The sequence below is a fragment of the Malurus melanocephalus genome, unplaced genomic scaffold, assembly GCF_030028575.1.
Source record: "Malurus melanocephalus ecotype Western Australia unplaced genomic scaffold, MMel_1.1 scaffold_245, whole genome shotgun sequence".
Lineage (NCBI taxonomy): Eukaryota > Metazoa > Chordata > Aves > Passeriformes > Maluridae > Malurus > Malurus melanocephalus.
Window position 1 is genome coordinate 698,790 of NW_026623477.1, and position 19,855 is coordinate 718,644.

A 19,855-nucleotide genomic window follows, 5' to 3' on the forward strand; every position below is an offset into this window, starting at 1 on the left:
GCAGAGAGGGGAACTGCTACTGGGAATATTTTAAAATGCAAATTATTATATTCTCCAGGTAAATGATAACAAAAAATCCTTCCTTTTATTCTGCTAAAGAGTATCTAGTGGTTGTTTGACTAATGCTTGAGTATTAGGCACCTTATTAATAGTTACATAAGTAGTAGTTAGAAAAAGATATGATTTTATACAGTAKAATAAGCAGCTGTGAATTAATACAATATATAAATATGTGTCAAGCTTACAGTGTRTCCGAAGTGCTGTTTGCCTGGGTGGGCTTTTGTACACATTTAAGCCGCTAGTATATTTGGGTCAGTATGAGTGTATTTCTTAAAAGCAAAATATTGGTGTTTTTAAATTAAGTTTTATGCCACTAAAAAGACATTTCTTGTATTATTAAGATCACKAATGTCATGAATGTTAAAGCCTTGATGGCATTTTAACACTGGTAGTCTGAAATTTCACTGTTCCATCTTCAGCTAATGAGATTCTGTACTCAGTTATTGTAGCCCAGCATATTTCTTAGCAAGCAAACTGAAACACAGGATTTACTTGAAAAGCAGTATAGTGCYATTTTATATCTATTTTCCCCACCTGTGCAATTTAAATGTTTATAATAAAATTGCAGTTTTCACAGAAAATCATGGAGACACGGGCCAAATGCTTATTCAAAAGGCATTTTAAGAAGAGAAACCTAACTTATTTAATCTTATAAGTTGGTTGCGACTTTCTAAAGTGAGTTCTCATTTGTTGTTTTTGTTTTTTCTTCTGCCTGCAGCTGACATTTCTGTCATTGCTGTAACGTTTGTGTCCTGCTCGTGTGAATCGATGCACTCTGGCTCTAGGTGGCAGTCACTGGTAGGCAAAGGGAAGAGTCGTTCTGGGATGGATGCTGGGCTTGGTCCCTGCAGTGATTGGCTTCTCCAGCTGGAATTTTTATGGTGTTGGACAGCAATAAAAGTGTCACCTCTGCTTCTTTTCCTTCTAAACTGCAGCGGGGATACTATGAAGAAAGGGGGGTGGGGAAGGGAAGAAAGGATAGATGATGTTGCAGTGAAATATTCACAAAAGAGAGCTTTAGTAATGCTGACAATACAGAAGAGATTTCTTTTATATCAGCATGACTCCTGTCCTAGATTARCAGAAATAAATTTGTTTATAATGGAAGAAATACCAGGTTTTCACTAAATTCAGTTTCAAAGAGTGAAATACCAAAATAGTTTGACCAAAGTGCAGTCAGGGATAATAGGAGCAGAGACATGTGTGACTGTAATTTCATTTYGTTGAGTGAAGATTTCCCCACAGGTTTATGTCCAAGTGCAGAAGGACAGCTAGTTCCCTTTTTGCTTAAGATCTCGTGTCTTCCACCCTCCCTGCATCCCCATCCTCTCTTTGCAGTGTCCATGYTATCTCAATTTCCAAACTCTTTCCCATCATTATACAGGTAATTCCCTTCCTTCAYACTTGTTAGCAATCTTTCACTTGTTTCTCCACTCAATCTCTGCTCTTTAAAGTAGGATGGCTTGAAGGTTTTTCTCTGCCTCTCTTGATACAGGTGCTGTTTCCTTCCCTAACTCCTCRCTGCTAAACTGTTTGATAGAAAGTTGCTTTGAAAAAGGTGGCAGCACTCAAGCAAATGAGCAACAGTTTCTCACCCCTTGCTGTGTTGGGCTGATTGCACTTCCTAAGATGAATGCTGCTTGATAAGAAAGTTACTGTTATAATATAAATCACAGTTCAAATCCAGGATTAATCTATACATTTTATTGATCTCTGGTTTCAAATGCAGTGCCAGATTACAGTCTTGTTTACCTATGTGCAAATCCCAAGAAAGTCTTTGGAAAGATCTGGAGTAGTTCTGGAGGTATACCTAAGATCATGTTTTGGCGTTCTATTTTAAAGGTAAAGAAATTATTTACTGTTACTTTGCATACTGTATTGACTACTAGCTCTAGTAAAGGGACTCTGATCCTCTAAGTGCTTTGCAGATATTCTGCAGGATATTTTTGCACTAAAAAGGAGTAACCAAAACCCAAAAGATTGATTTTTGCTTTATGCAAACCTAGCAACAAGCTTTTCATTTCTTAACATACTAGTTTTAACTGTGGAAAATGACAAATTTTTGAAAAGAAACATTCTTTAGCTGCAGAAGAATAAAACAGAAAACAAACCACMAAAAAACCCCAGCCAAAGATTTAATTAGGTCTATATTTTCACGTTTGTAATGAAAAAGACCRTTAACATTTCCAGAGTCGAGTTTTACAGTTCAGGCAAATGCATTTCCAGAACCAGTTTGAGAAATGTGGATCATCATCTGTGAGGGAATGGTTTCTGAGAGTTAGGGAGTAATTTAGTACAGATTTCTGTGTGAAGTTCATGTGCAAGAAATACAAGATAGAGATAATTCTGGTATTATGTCAAGATTATATATTAGGGTGACAGGTATCACAGSCCCTAATAGATTGCAGAGGACAGAGATAATGAAGAGTGATGCTTTGTGTTCCCAAGCCTGCCTTGGGCCTGCTATATAACTGTAGGCAAATCACTCCTGCTTCCTCARTTCCTCTGTCTGTAAAACTGATGATAATGATGTGGATTATTTTGTGTTTCGTTTTGAGATCTTAAGGGAATACATGGAAATGAAGTGGTAGGACCATGAGAGGAAATACAAGGTGGTAAAAATAAGCATCTGTATTGCAGGCAGCTTTGTTCTGGCAACTGATTATAAAATTATTGATTCTACTGTTCTTTCCTGTTGAGGGTGYCACTATGTACTTGTTCACAGGATTGTAGGAAAAAATTTGCTATTTCTTACGCTTGCTTGTCTTTCAGCTTYTCATTCAGAATTTACGATAAGGTTATTCTGCTTTTATTCTTGCCCAYTACCATCCCCATGAGGGACAGTTCAAGCTGTAGTTGGTGGAGGATAAGGACAGCAAAGRTCTGTCTGTCTTTATTTTCTCTATCTCCTCCCTTTCYATCTCTCTGTCTCTTTGGCYGTTGAAAATGTAGGTCATATTGCATCACCATAAAATGGAACAGTCAGAAAGGTGTTTGAAAAATGCTGACATCCTTAGCCTGGGGTGCATGCCAGTGTCCTTTGTTTACATTGAAAATAGTGTTGTTCCTGTGTAGGAACCAGCATCTCTTAAGGTTAGTGGTATGGTACCTGAATTATGAGTCAGATTTTAGGATGACTTTCATCTGCCTGCAGTAATTTAAAATTAGACAGATAAAATGCAGCCACTCAAAATAATGATATACACAAGGAGCTAATTTGAAATCCTTAATCTGCAATAACTGTGACRGTGTTGTTTGAATAATGTTACCTTTAACAGAGAAGCTCAGTAATAAATTTTGCAAATCATATTAATCATGTACTCTCAATTGCCTTGATTAGCTGTGCCTTTCTGCCTTTAAAAGTGTGTTTAAATTATATGTTTGTATATTCTTCTTAGTTTTTTGCTTTGTTATTGTTTTAGTTCATGCACCCTTAAATGATCCAATCAGGTTTTTTTTTCATTTTAAAAATGGAAAATCCTGATGTACAGTGTAAGGCTTTTATTGTTTGTTTCTAATGTAATACCAGTTGTAGTTGGTATTTAATATTCCTGTGAYTAAAAATGCAGAACATGTATTTTTCCTCTCTACAGACATGTATAAATACCATTGTCAAAGGAATCTATAAATATAATTTCAACTTATATTTATCTTAGTTTGCTGCAGTAAGGTAATGTATTTTATGGATTAAACTTTCAAATAAACAGTGGCATAAATCATACTGCAAGATGTTGGTGTTTTGAAATACAAGACAAAATACTTGCTTATAGAAAATCTTGCATTATTTCTGAAACAGAGTATGTTTTTTACCTTTCTGTTCAATGCTTTGTGTGGCTTTACTTAAACTGTTGAAGTGGAATATGCAAAGGCTTCTAATGACTTTGTTAATCTTACTGCTGAGGAAGATTTCTAAGTTAAAACAGGAATTGTTGGAAGATAAAAATAAAACCAGTGATGACATGATTTGTTGAGGAAGGTAATGAAAGCTAGTCTTTTCCTGTTGCCATTACACAAAGGAAAATTATAGTAGTCAAAGTTAAGACCCGTCAAGTGCACTTTACTGTGCGTAATTATTTTGTAATTTTTGATCAATTTATTTAGAATTATCCAAAAGGTGTTATTGCTTCTCCTTTGATGAAGATATAAGTTATATAGCAACTAAAATATGAGTTATTAAAGTTTGATCCTTCTCATTATTAATTAAGATACCTATGCATGTTTGAATTTGTATCAAAATAACTTGTATCATTATTATATTTTGCACCAAATATTCTGTTGCACTTGTGTTTGCACAAATGATGGTAAATATTTAGRTAATTCCAAGAAACACTTCCTTTTGGTATACATAGGAAATACGTGAAATCTTGAGAAGCTGCAATTTTTTAATTGGTGTTTACAGAAGTTTGGTATTTAATCTCTGTTTGAAGCATGGAGCTGGTATTTTTTCTTCTGTCTGTGAAGGCGTGAAGAATTGTGTCTCCTGGAGGTACTAACAGGGCCAATTGTGCAATTGGTGGGTCTGATACCATCTTTGGCCCTCTGAGACTCTGTGGTTGGTGGGTTCAGAGTCAGTCTCCAGCACAGCTGGGATTAACCTGGGCACTGCTGGGATTTTCCCCTGAGCTGCCCATACCAGAGTCCCTGGCATCCAGCTGCCCATCTTTGCTTCCTCCTGCTCCTGCCTCCCCAAAGGGCAGAATGAAACCTCAGGAGGTTATCCCCAGACTTAGAAAGTGTGTAAATGAAGCTCAGTGCTAGGCATGATTATACCCTGCACGGCCACATCTTTGTTTATGTAAATATAGCCTTTGTATTTTATCTTAGATTTGAATATTTAGTAGATTACATGGGGTAAAGAWTGTTCCAAAATTTAGGCACATCCTTTGTTGCATTTTTGTTGCATCTGAAAAGAAAAAGGACCCCAATTGGATAGCTGAGGCAWTAGTTTTGATGCTTTCAGAAGTCAGGGATGCTCTATCACATACATTTCCATTTTCTTTATTTTAATGWGTTGATTTGCAATTACAATTTTCATGTAAATGTGTTTCCCCTTAAATGGATAATATGCATTTGTAATTGYAACTGTGCCTATATTACGTATAATCTGTAGATACAGTTTTGACTGAGTATAGCTTTTGCTCTGCCAGGCTGTGGTTTCCTGTCTTGCRTATCAGTAACTCCTCAAAGTATTAAATAGGAATTTCATCCAAGTTTCTTTGATAGTCTGTCAATGAGAGTGACATAGTGCTTCACTGGTTTGGAAATGCAGGCCTTTTTCCATTTTCCTCAACTGCTGCTTTGGCTATTTCTATCTTTTTCCACCTTTCAACTAGCTCTTCGATTTCCAGGGTACCAAGGAGAGAGCTCCACCCAGCTTGTTCTCAATCATCCCATCAGTTCCTTGCATCACTCTCTGCTGACAGTTGTGCTTGTAATCGACCTGCTGTAAATTCTCAGCAAGAACCATTCCTGTTCTCTGCCCCCCATTATCCAGAGCAAGAGTTCTCTTTTAAAGGGTCCTTAAGCTGTCAGTTTACTCTTTTGAAACTTACTCTTTCAACTTCCTTCAAGCTCAACTGCAGGTGTAATCCCTACAGCAAAATTCACAGGTGGTGACATGGTATGCTCTGATCTCTCATATACAGGAATAAAATTTTTGCTGATCCTTCCTTCACCCTTATTTGGTCCATTTCCGTACTACTCTCTTTTTGGATTGTAAGTCTTTGGAGATGTCTTCTGCTTTATAGTTTTTGTTTTCATTTTTGCATGAAGCAACAGAACTTGTGTTTTATGTAAAAAGTAATGTTTACATCAAGATAAAAGAAAGAGCATTTTGCATGTAAAGCTCTCATATCCCCTAAAGAAATTGGGGTAGAGAKGGAGGAGTGAATTACTTCCACAGCWGGGAGGTCATGCCCGAAGGGATTRGGGCTTTGGGGCTAAACATTGAATGATCTTCTGGGAAGGGGATGGTCCATATCAATTCAGAGTCTCCTGTCCTAAACTAACAAAGGACAAAAAGGATTTTTGACAAACACTGCATTGCATTTTCCTAATCAGTTTTATATTGTAGTATTCAGTGAGATTTTTACGTGTAAGAAGGAAAAAAAGCCTTTTCTGAGACTTCTGTTTAGTGTAGAAATTTGCTAAGGATCACTTCTGTTAGGCATAAAGCAAAACAGTGCCTGCAGAGGAAAGAAAAGAATAATACTTGCTTGAAATACTTGAAACGGACGTGCTCTAAAGTCTTGCCCATTGAAAACAAGAAAAATTTGGATTTTATGCAGTAACTAGAATATAAATAATCAGGTGAGGATGTGCTTCTTAGGATCAGTTACGTCACTGAGCAGAGTCGATCTTAGAAATAGTAAATGCATCTCTAGGTGATCTCAGTCAAGGGAGTGTTAGCTGCTAAGCTGCAGTTTAAATGAAAAGATGAAAAATGGGTTTATCCTCAGTGCATAAAAAGATACAAACTTAGTTGGCAGACATTTTCCCAGAGGAGCAGCCAAAAGCCAAGAAAAGCTTCATTCTGCACCTTCCATTGGAGCAGAGCCCTACAGCCTGGGGGACAGTGGATGCCCTCTTGGACTGCATTCCTCTTGTCAGGACTTTAGTCCTTCAAGGTGAAAAACATAGTTTTCTCTGAAGTGTCATCCAGTCTTAGTGCTATGTTGGCTTATTAAAATGTATCTTAATGTCTTTTTAGTGATGAAAAGAAATCACCAGTTTAATTTCAAATCACTTATAAAATCAATTAATTGAAATATAATCTGTGCATGAGAATAGTTGAACTTTTTTCTAAGTTTTAACAGGGCTTTGGTTTAGCTTTCACCAGTTAGGCATTGATTTATGCTGAACCAAAGCAAACTGGGCTTAAGTTTAGTTTATATAAACAAGTTTATAAGCATTGAATGAAAGGATTTRAAAAACCTAAGCTTGAAATGATAAGGGTCCTTTTTGTGGGGAGGTCTCAATCTGTACATGTCTCTAAATTCTCCGTGGGGGCTCAGTGATAGTCCCTGATGTTGATTACGTGAGGGATCGTTTTTAGCTCTCCACGTTCAGTGGCACAGTGGCAACGCCACCAATAGCTGCATCCCRAGAGCCCCTGTTCTTGGAGTCGTGCTGTATTTGAGAAAAATCCTGTGCAGAAAACCCAGCAACTGTCGTGTTTCCAGCTTGTGATACAGACACAACCATCTGCTTGGGAATCTGGTCAGTAAGAGCCGATGCAAGTGCAGTAACTGGGCTGAAGATTGAGGTTTCATCCAATGCATACCTTTCTGGTAATGTCAGGCTGCCGTTTAAAGAGCTGCTCTGTACAGAAGAGACCATAACAGCTCCCTGCTTACCTTTCAATTTGAAATCCATTGCAGAAATTGTGTTTGTAAAATTGATAAAATGCTTCGTATTAGTTTTTAAATAGATACATTTATCATTAGAAAATGGAGCTGAGGTTTCGAATGTCTTAGTGCTGTACTCTTTTTCTTTTCTTTCAGAATTAATCAGGTACAAGTTAGGAAAAGCTTCCAAAATCTGAACAGATGAAGATCAATTGATAAATCAACCCAGCGATTCACCATAATTTCAAGGTACTGTGACATGCTTACCCAAATACTTTCCTTAAGCATAAGATCCTCACGCTTTAGATGTGAGAAGCGTAGAGAACAGGATATTAGCAGGGTTGCAAAGCAAGTCTGAAGTGTTACCAGATGCAGTGGGGAGACTTTAAAAATGCAGATGTTTAATGTATGTTTCAGTGAGAAATTAAGTGACCTTACAGTCAGCCTGAAAGGAGTTCAACCTGRCAAGCACCTGCCAAACTTAAAAAGATAAAGCTAAGCTGAATTATATCTTTCAATCAATTAGGTGAAGTGATTTGGAAAATTAAGTTGTGGCAGGTAGGGAATATACTAGAATCAATACTTTATTTACTTTTTGTATTTTAGAAGTAGACTTCATTTTTTKAATATTTATTTGTGTCTATTTCCCCATTTCCATGATATGTTAAAGCATTTGAAGTCTGTAAGGCTCTGGCATATGCCATGGCCTACCAGCTGCATCAGTCCTGTTATCTTACAAGTTCAGAAAGTAGAATTGTAATCTGAGATAAGACTGTACAGTTGCCTAACACAGTGGGTTTATTCTGCATGACTAGTGTTCATGGCAGAATGTTAGAAAAAAAAGAAAATTATGATAATTGAAATTTTGTCTGAAGGGCTGCTAGTGCAGATTATTTTATCAGGTACTGCTAATTCATTGAAAGATTATCTGTTTCTTTCTCTGTTTCCCTTACATTTATCTCTACTCTTTATCATCACATGGATTTCACCATTCTGTATTTTTTTTGCTTAACTCCATTAAAAAAAAAAAAGAAAAAAAGAAAAAAACACAACTTCACTGTTATGCACAGACATGAAAAATCCAGGCTATTACAACTTGGCCAGTATTTGCTGTGCAAATCACTTTTAACTATATTTTAAAATAGATTGCAACAGAGAGACATTACARTTAGCATGGATCTGGCCTACAGAACTTATCTTATTTAAGTGGCAGAGTTAACTTGGGCTCAAGAGCACTGAGGAATGTTTGTTAGTCTGGATCTTGCAATATTTAATGCTGGAAGCTGTAATACCTGAAGTTTTTATAGCAAAATGCTTTYCTGTGTTTTCCAGCACCCTGAGAGGTGGCTTTCTTAGTGAACTCAGAGTGTTGGGGTTGCAAAAACTGGCTTTGTTCTTTYCTATTTCCTTGCTACTCATCACTGAAAGGGCCACAACATCTATCAGGCTTTCATATAATCCTAGGAAAGTCTAGATTGGAACAATCCTCTGGACATCATCTGGTCCAGCCTTCTGTTTAAGACAGGTTATCTGAGGTCTGGGCAGTCTGAGGGCTAAATATTTTTGGCGAGAGAAAGTTCAGCATTTCTCTGGGCAGCCTGTTCTGATATTTAATTATCCTCACAGTCAATATTTTTTGTTGCATCTGTACAGAACTTCTGAAGCAGCTTGTGCCTGTTGTCYCTTGCCCTGTCACTGTGTTCCTTGTGAAGAGAGTTTCCTCCATCTTCTTTATAATTATATTTTATGCCTTGGAGCACTGTGATTACAACTCACCTGAACCTTCTCTTCTTTAGGCTGAACAAACCCAATTCTTTCTAATTTTTTCCCAAAGTTTTCCAACCTTCTAATGACTTTGTTGGCTCTCTGCTGCACCCTGTCCAGATTTTTAATGTGTTTCTTGAAACATCTCAGTCTTCCAGCCTCTCACAGTCTCTGTACTTAGGGATACTTTGGGTGGATCTTGGTCTTCCAACTTTTTGTGTCATCTGCAGACTTGACGATGCATTTATTCCAATCACCCAGTTAATTCTAAAAGATATGATATAGGGTTGAGCCCAGTTCCCCAGGGAGCTCTGTGACTGATTGCCATTTGGATTTGAGCCATTCCCACCTCTTGAGCACAGCAGTTTAGCCAGTTTGCCAGCAATCTCATAGTCTCCATCTATGACCTTCCAAACTCTCTTAGCACCCTTGCATGCATTTTGTCAAGTCCCACAGACCTGCCCATGTCCAGTTTGTGTGTTAKTTTGTTATTAACTTGCTAAGCATGTGGTCAGAGCAGGTAGCATCAGGAAAGYATCAKCAGRCARCATTCATATGTGAAAAGAAAATTTAAATTTAATTTCCTTGTGCCAGTATTCTTAGGATGCTTGATTTGACGTTAGAAGTATGACAGACACCTGAGAATGTGGGGCCTCAGCAGCTTCCCATCATARGTAGCATGGCTGTGTTCTCAAGAAAATGAAGTGCTGTAAGCTGTGCTTGGACCCAGAGTCTTAAACTGGCGAGAGACCAGGCAGGGTTATTAAACCTTGCAGGGTAATTAGGTTCCAGCAGAAGATCAGTAGTACCAAATTGTCCCCATCAAGTGCTTTGGTTTCAATAACTGGAAATTCAGCACTAATGTTTTGTTACAATTGGCCTGAACAGCTGTGTGCTTTAGTAATTCTAAGCTGTAATATCATATTCTCTGTGTATAAATGAGAATCTAAAAGGTCATACCTGTTTATGATTCCTCTGATTAAAATGATTCATCTGCACAGTTAGATTGCCAAAATGGTTTTAACATTTCCAAATTCAAAAGGTGATTTCAATACCTTATGTAAAATTAGTAAACATTAATTTGATTTCCAGATCATTAACTGGATGAATTTTGTGTAGTTTTACCTATTTACCTTTAACACTTGGAAACTTTGTATCACTACAGAGTGTTTTCTCTGTGAATGTCTCTTCAAGAATTGACAATGTGCGGTGACATTAAACAGGGCAAAGATCTGTGCTCCTCTATTTGTTATTCWGCTTTAGATCACTGTATCATCAATTCTTGCAGACATACTTGAACGCTAACTAAAGAAGGAAGTGGTTGTAATGTTTTGCTGGATTATTAATGTGTGGCAATGACAATGGCTTATAATTTGKGTGTAAAAGTGTTATTGTGATGTTTGGATAAATATAGAGGGGCATCTGTTGCATTGTCATTCTAATGCAGAACTCTGTGCTGGTGTATTTATTAGCCTCCATTCCCCAGTTCTTCCTTCCCAGAAAAAGATACCTTAAATTAGCCTTCTAATCTCAACAATATTGCTCTTTCCCCTAGTACAGGTGGTTAATAGTAGGGTATGCACAGTAATTTATATTCTGTTATTTAAAGCAGCTGTATTTCAGCATTTCTGAGCATCTCCAGCTTCACCTTTGAAGTGTTATTCATAAATAAAATTATACACATCAACCTGTTCCCAGGATCTGTGGGAAAAAAAGATGATAGACTGGCATGATTTCTTATATAATTTTTTATTSTGTGCTGCTTATGATTAGTATTATTATGCAGGATCACAATCCTGTGTGTAGTTATAAAGGGAGAAGTTACTTGATTTCGTGGAGGTCAGAGTGAACTACACTACATAATGTGGTTTTCTTAGCATATTAGTATTTTTCCAAAATGGACCTTAAATTAAATGGCCTGTTATGGCTGGCTAGTTCTGTCTTCATCTGGGTGTTCTGATTTATGTGAACTTTTATCTCTTGCTTCCATACTTGCCCAATTATAGTCTTATACTTCTCATACTGGGGATATATTTTATTTAAAATGCACAGAATGTGCTCCCTGTTCCAGTGCTGTCAGCATGAGCTGATGGGAGGGTCAGGACTTCAGCATATCAGCTGCTTGAGTTGTCACTTTATCCTGAAATCCATCTACCAACAAGTCTTCAATAATAATGTTTGTTATTAGTTTTTAAGCCCTTYTTGATCATTTCATACCTTTTGACTAGAATTAACTTACTTGATTTCATTTAGGGCCATAGTGCCCCTCAGAGCTTCTCCTTGACAGRCCTTTTGTGAATTCACTGTTTTCCTTTCTTCTGAGTACTGATAAAGTGACACCCCCGTGGATTCTCCCTGTCTCTCCYTTTGCACTTCAACTCTCACATCCTTTCACTTCCATTGAGGAAAATCATCGGTGAATTGTATCATTGTACTTCTGCTCTTAAAAGAGTTTGGCTGCAGATTCATCCTTCCTTTTTCATTCCAGTTAAGAGTTGTCATATCTCAGGTCCTATACGGAGGCTGTCATACAGATTCTAACTGAACAGCTGAAGTAGGTGTTCCCTGTTTGAACGGCTTTCCCGGACCACCTGGCAAAAGAATGAAACCTGCTGGTACAGGTGAAAAAATGCCTGCCGTGGCATGCCACCAAATGACCATCCGCTGCAGTTTKCAGCAGTTGCATGCTGYTTGTAGGCATACATCTAATCRTAGTGTCACCAGCCATGTTTAATATATTGTTAAATCTATTTAACGAACTTTAGAACTGGAGATTTTCCTTTTCTGTGTGTTTTGTTTCCTGGTTTTGTCTCCTTTCTTTCCTTTTGCAGGCTGTGTTATATGTTTTGTTTGTTTATGCTTTGTTCACATCATTATTTGGCTGTTTTCTCTACATCATCCACTGTTTTCTGCTGTTTTTCTGCCTCATATTTTTCCTTCTTCACTTTCTCTCTGAGCTTAACTTAACTCCTTCTTGTGTTTTCTCTCTGTTCTCKGAATACCTGTTCTCATTCACAGGTATGAGCAGTTTATGGTTTTTCACTCATTGCCTCAGTCCCACTGCTACTGCTCGGGCTGTTTTTCTTCCACAGATAAGTCCTTAGAACCAGTGGCATTTCCAAGCTCCTTTTTGTTCTCTTAAAGAGAAGCATTGGCTTCTTGGCAGTTTTYCACACTCAAGTGTTCTCCTGCTCCTGCCTTAGATACACTCCCCCTTAATTCTGGATGTCTAATGCAGGTGCCTAATTTAYGTGCATGGACATCCATGGCTACTTCTATGGTCAGTGGGAAGAGAAGGGCTTCTTCAAATAATGTTTTGCACCAGGAGGGACCAAACTGATCCCGAAAGTATCCTTTACTCTCTGCTGACCACCAAGGGAGCTTTGGATGACTGCACCTCTAACTGGATGTCTCAGATTTGTAACAGTCACCTCTGTTAAAGTCTACATCTTGTACATGTGTTTTCAATTCTGATCTCCTCCTAACATGATGGATTTTCGGGGGTTTCCCTATTTCTGCCTGAAATAATCAATGCATCCATGTCAAGCATTACAGAAACAATGTAAGAAAATGGAGCTATGTGCTTTAAAGAATCCAAACAATGTGTTCAGCCTGATGACTCTGTGGGAAAAGAAARTTCTCGCCACTTCCAGTCCTTGTAAAATTAGTTTTTCATCTGCCCCTATTCCTGCTGTCTGACTAATCGGTCTTGTGCACTGAACTGATGAACTGATCCTTCTGCTGCCACTTCCCTCCCTCTGCTGGAATACTGATGTACTCACGGCACAGTGAGAAAATATTTCAGCAGCGGAAGGTTTACTAAAGGACAGCCTGAGGCCCAGACTGCAGAATTAGATCTTGAGTGGGAATATATAGGGAAAGAAGAAAAGCTGTGAAAGAGGGAGGGGAAAAAATGCAACAGCCAGATTGAAAGAGCAGAGGAGAGCCATAAAGGGGATAATCAAAGCTGTATGAAATAACAGTGGCATGTGCTTTTACCTGTGTGACWGGCACTTCTGAAGCAAGAGGCACTTCTGAGTAACTTGATGAGTGTCAACTTTAGAGACTAAGAAGTTGATAATCTATTGGCTTGTTAAAATAGTTAGTTAATTGATGTAATTTAGCCAAATTAAGCCATTTTACTTTTTGCATAATTTGACACAAATACATTGGTAATGTTTAAAGAAAAGAATTGTGTGATGTGTGAACATTAATCTGCTGTGGTTGACTCTGTCACTGTTAAAGGATAGGTGATGGTGTTCTATGGTTCTGTTTGGTCACTCATCACTATATTTGTTTTCTGATTTATGTAAAGTAAAYGATAGAAAAAACCTTTAGGAATTTGATGGACACTTGGACATACCAAGCTTTCTTTTCCAAACTACAGTTGAGGCAGCTTTCTGACAGCTTACTCCAGGACAAAGAAGAGCTGCATGAACAAAATTTTTAATATAAATGAGAATATTTGACRCAGAGAGTATAGAACTGTCTGTAACTTGCTTTATCCTACAGCTGGAGTGTGAATTCAGCTACAGATGCCCTCTTAGACTCCATTTGTGAACCGCAGTTGAAGAACTAAGCTTGAAAGAAATCATACAGGTTTTTTTTTCCTATCTGGCTTCTACACCACAAAAAAAACCCCTGAGTTTTTGTTTAGAAACAGTTCAGAAATGACAGACACTTTTCTTCCAGTATGTTCTTAACTTTAATTATAAGTCRTTTTCTGTATTATGAAGTATGCTATTTGATAATCAATCAAACAATAATGCCCTCCATTCATCATGTATCTCTAGACTCTGGTTCCATGAACACCTTTACTCATGCTCAGACTAAGATGAAGCGTTTTGGGAAGSTACAGGGCAGCGAAGAGCCACTGGAACTGTCTGAAACATCAGGGCCCAGCTCAAGATCTGATGGCCTTTGATAATTAAGCCTGCTACAAATGTCTGCCGTAGAAGTCATTGTTGCTCTCTTTATCTAAATTTTATGGCATTGGCCTTTTATGAAGGAGTTAAGATAGACTTACAGTGATCGGGGGGAGAGAAAAATCACACTAGCTGTTTTGTATTAGATCTGCAGTTTTACGAGATACATTCTGAGTGTGACATAAATTATCAGTTGGGTGGAACACTGAAGCTGTTCTTATAATTACAGCCTATCCGATCCCATATGACTATGGTGTGATGAGCTTGGATTTATAGATCTTTTATATGCATAAATTTAGAAAGAAATGTCTCTMCCTTGTGTAGTTCCACACTTCAGATGAAAACAGAAAATGAAAATTAGCTAAGCCTGCATGYATATGCACCTCTGCAGGTTGCACAAATTTATTTACAGTTCAGATTTCTGCTGTGTGGCTTTGCAAATACGTGACTGAGATCTGTGAGCAGTTTCACTGATGGTGTCAGTCCTGTGCTCTTGAGTACCTGTAGAGGAGGCAGCGCCTCAGATTTATRTATTTTTATCTGTTCTTTTAGGATATTGTTACTGACAATGGCATCAGGTGTGGCCAGRAATCTTTACAGATCGTGGTCTGTCAGTTTAATTTGACATTGGTACTTAAACATTCGAGTGGAGAGAAAACCCTGTAGTTAATGAATTTTAAACCCAGATTCTTTTTTTATCAAATAACTTGATTTTGCAAAGCTTAAACTTTGTTACTAAGAGTTATCAGGTACGACAGCATCCTTTAATCCTCGCTTTTAACACGGCTCGACGTCATCGCAAAGTTTAGGCAGGGAAAAAAATCTATTTAAAAAAGAAATGTGGAATGACAATGACAAGACCCTCCCCCTGGGAGACAGGTTACTGGTGTAACGAGGGCAGCAGCGCACAGGAAACCCGCTCGGTGTCCCCCCTGTGCGCGGGGTCGGATGGCCGCCCCGGGCGAGAAGCGGAGGGAGGGGATGGAAGGGGAGGGAGGGGATGGAAGGGGAGGGAGGGGATGGAAGGGGAGGGAGGGGATGGAAGGGAAGGGATGGAAGGGAGGGAGCGGGGGGGAGGACGCGCCCGCCCGGAGCGAGTTTCCTGCTAGCCGCTGCCTTTAAGGAGGCGCCGGGTTTAAGGTGGACCGGCGATGAGGGCGGGGCGCACCCGCCCGGCTCCGCCCGCCGCGACGCTCTCCGGTCCGCCCCCCTCGCCGGGGCAGCGGGTGCCAGGCGGGGTTGTGATGCGGCCGTTGTTTTTGTAGGGTCGCGGGGCCGCGSTGCGGAGGTAGCGAGGCGGCCCATGGAGCTGAGGTACGCCTAGCAGGCGGCGTAACCCTGCCCGCCCCCGCTCCCTTCCGCCGCTTTGTTAGCGCGAACACAAGCGCGCCTCACCTACACGGTGAAGAGGAAGGCAGCGCTCCCCGCACAATAATGGGCACCCGGGCGCTGCCCCCCGGGCCGCCGCAGAGGTGAGTCGGCGCCGCCGCAGGGCCGCAGGTTCCCCACGGGGAGGAAGCAGAGCGAGCGGGCGGGCTGACAGCGCCGCGGCGCTGCCTTAAGAGCGCGGCGCCACCTTAAGCGGCCGCTGACTTTTCTCGTTACATTGTAGCAGCGGAAAGAATGTCGGCGCGGGCCGCGGGTGACGTCAGGAGGGAGCAGCGCGGCGCGGCCGCCAGGCAGCGGCAGCGGCGGCCCCGCCACGGCGAGGGAGGAGGCGGAGGAGGCGGGAGCGGCGCCGGCCCCGCCGCCACCGCAGCGGCAATGGCGGCCGTCGGGGAGCGCAGGTCCCTGCCCAGCCCCGAGGCGATGCTGGGGCAGCCCTGGAGCCACTGGGTCGATGCTGCTAAACTTCACGGGAACGACGGTGAGTGGCCGCCTTCCCCCCCCTCGATCCCCCCGCCCCGCTCCTCCCCAGCGCACCCCGCGGGGCTGCGGGTGCCCCGGGCGCGGCCCCGGGACGGCACGGCGGGGTGCCGGGCCCGGCGGGGAGGTTGGGTCCGTTTCCCCCCCCGCCAGCATTCGCGGCCGAGTTCGTTGTCCGGTGCGCGCCCCCGGCCGGGCTCGGGAGCGGCGCGGAGCGGGCAGCGCCTGCCCCAGTTCCTGTAATCCGGGACACGGTGCGAGGAGGTCGGAGCCGGTCCCCGGAGCCCGGCACCTCCTGCCCTCGATTCAGCCGCGGCGTGGGGCGGGGAGCTCCCTCCGCAGGTGGGGCATCCCCGCCGCTGACAGCGTTCCCCCGCTCCGGGGGCCGGGAGACCTCGGTCCCTCTGCTCCCGTATTTACTGCCGTGTCCCTGCCTGTGCCCACGGAGAGGAATGGGCTCCAGGTCAGGAGCGGGGGATCAGCCCTATCCTCTGACTTCTCCATGGATTGAGACTTGTGGCTTTCTGATTTTAGGAACAGCATTAGAAGAAAGTTTCAAGGAATACGGAAGAAACCGAGAAGCAATGCGACTTTGCCGAGAAGGTGAGTGCAATTTATTCTTGAAGAAAAGTGCATGGAGAAGTTTTCCTGCTGATAACTATTTAGGAGAGGGTMAAGCATGGGAAAGAGAAAGAATCAGAGTTTCCTATTGGTTTGGATTTAGGATAGATGCCCTGTCAGTGGCTGGTGCTATTAGCATTGTTTGCAAATTAATACATATTCTGAAAACTACGAGTAAGGGCACAGACTGTCTTAACTGTTTCTACATAGATTTTTTTTTTCTTTAGACTATAAATAGTGCTAAGGAAGCTCTGTGATCAGCASTGATAACATCTCTTGAGTTACAATATTTTTTTTTTCTTGGTATAATCCCTGTCAGTATTTCAATACCAATCCCTTACCCTGTCATGTCAATGTGTTATGTTTATTGCTTGGTGYTCTGCTAAATGAGAGTGACCTTTCACCTGTGATTAGCAAAAGCCCATTAAGGCCTAGTTTGTTGCAAGAGTAACAATGCTACTTGGAGTTGTAAGCAGATGATGRATGAAAGCTATAGATTTTTGGTTACTTTCTAACAGGCAGTGAAAAATAGGGAGTGATGAGTCTGATTTGTGCTGTTAATTTTTGTTTGCTTTTTCCAGTTTAACGATTGTTTTATAACAGAGAAAGTTTTAGAGCCTGTTTTGATATTGGTACTTGGTTCCCTCCAACTATCTGAGATGTGTGCTAGAGAACAGGCCCACCTGTTTAAAATACTAGAGCAGTTTATCATTTATTTCATGTTGTTAGAAATGGAMGACTGAGTTTGTAAACATGGTTTACAGTCACAGGAGGCAGAACTTCAGGGACTTTAGGAGATGATCTGATTCACCACTTACCAACTCATGAGCTGCAAGCAGCAATGAAACCTAAAGTGAAGTGGCATGGGCTAGTAGGATTGGGAGGCAGTGATCCATATTGAGGCTGAATCAAAATGGCTTTTTTTTGTAGAATTCCTAATGTTGCTAATTCCTAATGTTSCTAATTCCACAGTGGTCAATGGCATGGAAGAAAGATGCAATGGGCAGCTGTGCTGCAGCATTCAGATTCACTTGTGTCATTTTGCCATCTTCTTAAGTGTATTTGTAGGTTCTTAGGCACTTGAAAAATCACTTTATTACTTCATTGCCTAGTTCCAATCTAATAGTGCTGGGTATGTAATTCATTTTTCTGAGTAGGCAAATCATTCAAGTGCTAAAACAGCATTTACAACAATAAACACGCGCATTATCCTAGTAAAGATTTTACCAATAAGGATTTTCAAACATTTGCTCTTATTTCTACCTCTTAAAATGCAAGCATCTAAGGTTTCCAGATTCTGAAGATTAGCTGGCAGGGCAAAGAATAATCTATCCTATTTTTTTCCCTCTGGAGAGGGATCATGAAACTGTTTTTGCACGGGCTGATCACTGAGACACAGCATTTCTGCACTGACTCCAACCATGTGAATSATTTGTAGGGTTATGAGTTGAAGGAAGTTCATAAAATACTTTGAGAATTAAAAGTGAAACTTAGTAATCCTGTCAGAATTCCAGAAGTCTATTTATTTTGGTTGGTTTATGACATATGAAAAGGACACTGACTTGGCATATACCTGTAGCTGGTCTGTAGGGAGCTTGGCCTACTGCAGGATAGAGCTAAAGTAGTATTAATTAAGTTTAAATTACCTTAAGGAACTAGAGGAGCAGCAAAACATGCCAGCATATATATATGTTGTGTTACCAAATAAAACTTTGAAAATACTGTAATTGATTCCTTTTCCCAGGAAGAATTTTGCATTCAAAATTGAGGAACAAACATTTACTAAATAATTGGACTGCCTAAACCTTAGTTCTTAACATAGAAAGGTGAATCAAAAGTATAAATTTTGTCTAATCCACTCTAACCTCCAGACTTGTGCTGCCACACAATATTTTAAATACAAGTAAAACAGAGCTCCTTGTGTAAGAAAGTTATTTCTCTATGGATTAGAAGTTGACTCTGAGGCCCAACTTCACAAAAGGATTTCAAGGTTATTTAGGCTAATTTAACCTTGCATTGCAACTCTTCCAGTTTGCATAAAAGAATTAAATATTCATGGCCTGGAGAGGGAGCTAAGGAAGGAACATGACTTTACAGCCCACATATTAGAATTGGGTTCAAAAGCAAGAACCATTTTCTTTATTTAACAATTGTCAATCTCCCACTGGCCTGCGTACCCACTGGGGTATGGGTGGTAGTTGTTTYTTTTCCCACACGCTGTTTCTCTGTGTCTCCTGGTGGGAATGGCCTCATCCTCAGGGTGCCTGGTGGCGAGAAGTGGATTTCAGCCTCGCAGGCATTTGAGTCTCTGACTGAGTCTTCTGAATGAAGAGTGAGTGTTCCTCTTGTTGTAACACTGTATTAAAAAAGGGGTTTAACATTGCCAGCTTCTCCTTTTGTTAAACTTTAAAGGAAAAGAATGATGCATGTTATTTCTTTTGAAGCAACAAAGGAGGATGTAACTGTGTAATTCCAGAGCAACATTTGCAAGCAGTGGAGAGAGGCAGGATTTCAGACACACCTTTGTCACTGGCACTTCCTATTTGCTGATCAGGCAGCTCCTCTCAGCATGTTAGTGGTTGTGAAGCCTGATGAGTCCTTAATACCTGTCAGTGATGCTAGTTCCATGCAGGGATCAGGAAACTAAAATTAGTTCATAGTCTCAAACAAGTTTTTTTTTGTATCTAACATTACCTCCTTGTCATAACCAAGCTCATGTCAAAGTGAGAGCTACARTTTGAATTTGGGCTTCCCAAACTCCCCAGTGTTTGTCCTATACTTCCCTGTTTCTTYTTCACTGCTCTTGCATGCTTTGTGTTCTGCTAATCCATAACATTAAATCATTCCTGCTGGGTTCCTCACAGACCTTCATCAAAGGGAGAAACTCTCTGGATACTTTCCTACATACTGTTTTTTGAGATAGTAACAGTCCACACTGAGCTTTGATGCAGAAATCAGAGCAGCAGGGATAAGGTATGGGCCCAATGGACTTGCTTTTGGTGTGAAAAATCCCCAGGAGATGGAATGAGAAAGGGATGTCCAGTGTGATAGGAYGGTTTTACTTTAAAATAACCCATAAAATTTACTTTGACTTGGTACACTGAAACCTTCTTGTGCTGAACAACCTTATCAATGTAAGAACATGTTAGAAGCAATTGTGCTTATTAGTTATTTTCATATGTAATTGACATGACAGGATCTTTTGGCTCACGCAGTCACTGAATTACTTCCTGCTTGTCAACCAGCTAAAGGTGTGAATCCCCTGCCACTCAC

General features: G+C 40.6%; 1 protein-coding gene across 4 annotated transcripts in view; it reads left to right on the forward strand.

Moving 5' to 3' along the window:
* Window positions 1–19,855, forward strand: part of ATXN7 (ataxin 7) — an 82,238-nt gene that overhangs the window by 10,933 nt on the left and 51,450 nt on the right. For 2 of the 4 annotated variants that reach the window (XM_057375327.1, XM_057375330.1), the window contains exons 1-3: window positions 15,305–15,567; window positions 15,708–15,962; window positions 16,496–16,564. In XM_057375327.1, the coding sequence (XP_057231310.1) occupies window positions 15,719–15,962; window positions 16,496–16,564 (313 nt within the window). In that variant the 5' untranslated portion in view covers window positions 15,305–15,567; window positions 15,708–15,718. Of the gene's footprint in view, window positions 1–7,562; window positions 7,656–15,304; window positions 15,568–15,707; window positions 15,963–16,495; window positions 16,565–19,855 lie in introns of those variants that run through there. The other 2 variants (XM_057375328.1, XM_057375329.1) reach the window with 2 other exon arrangements.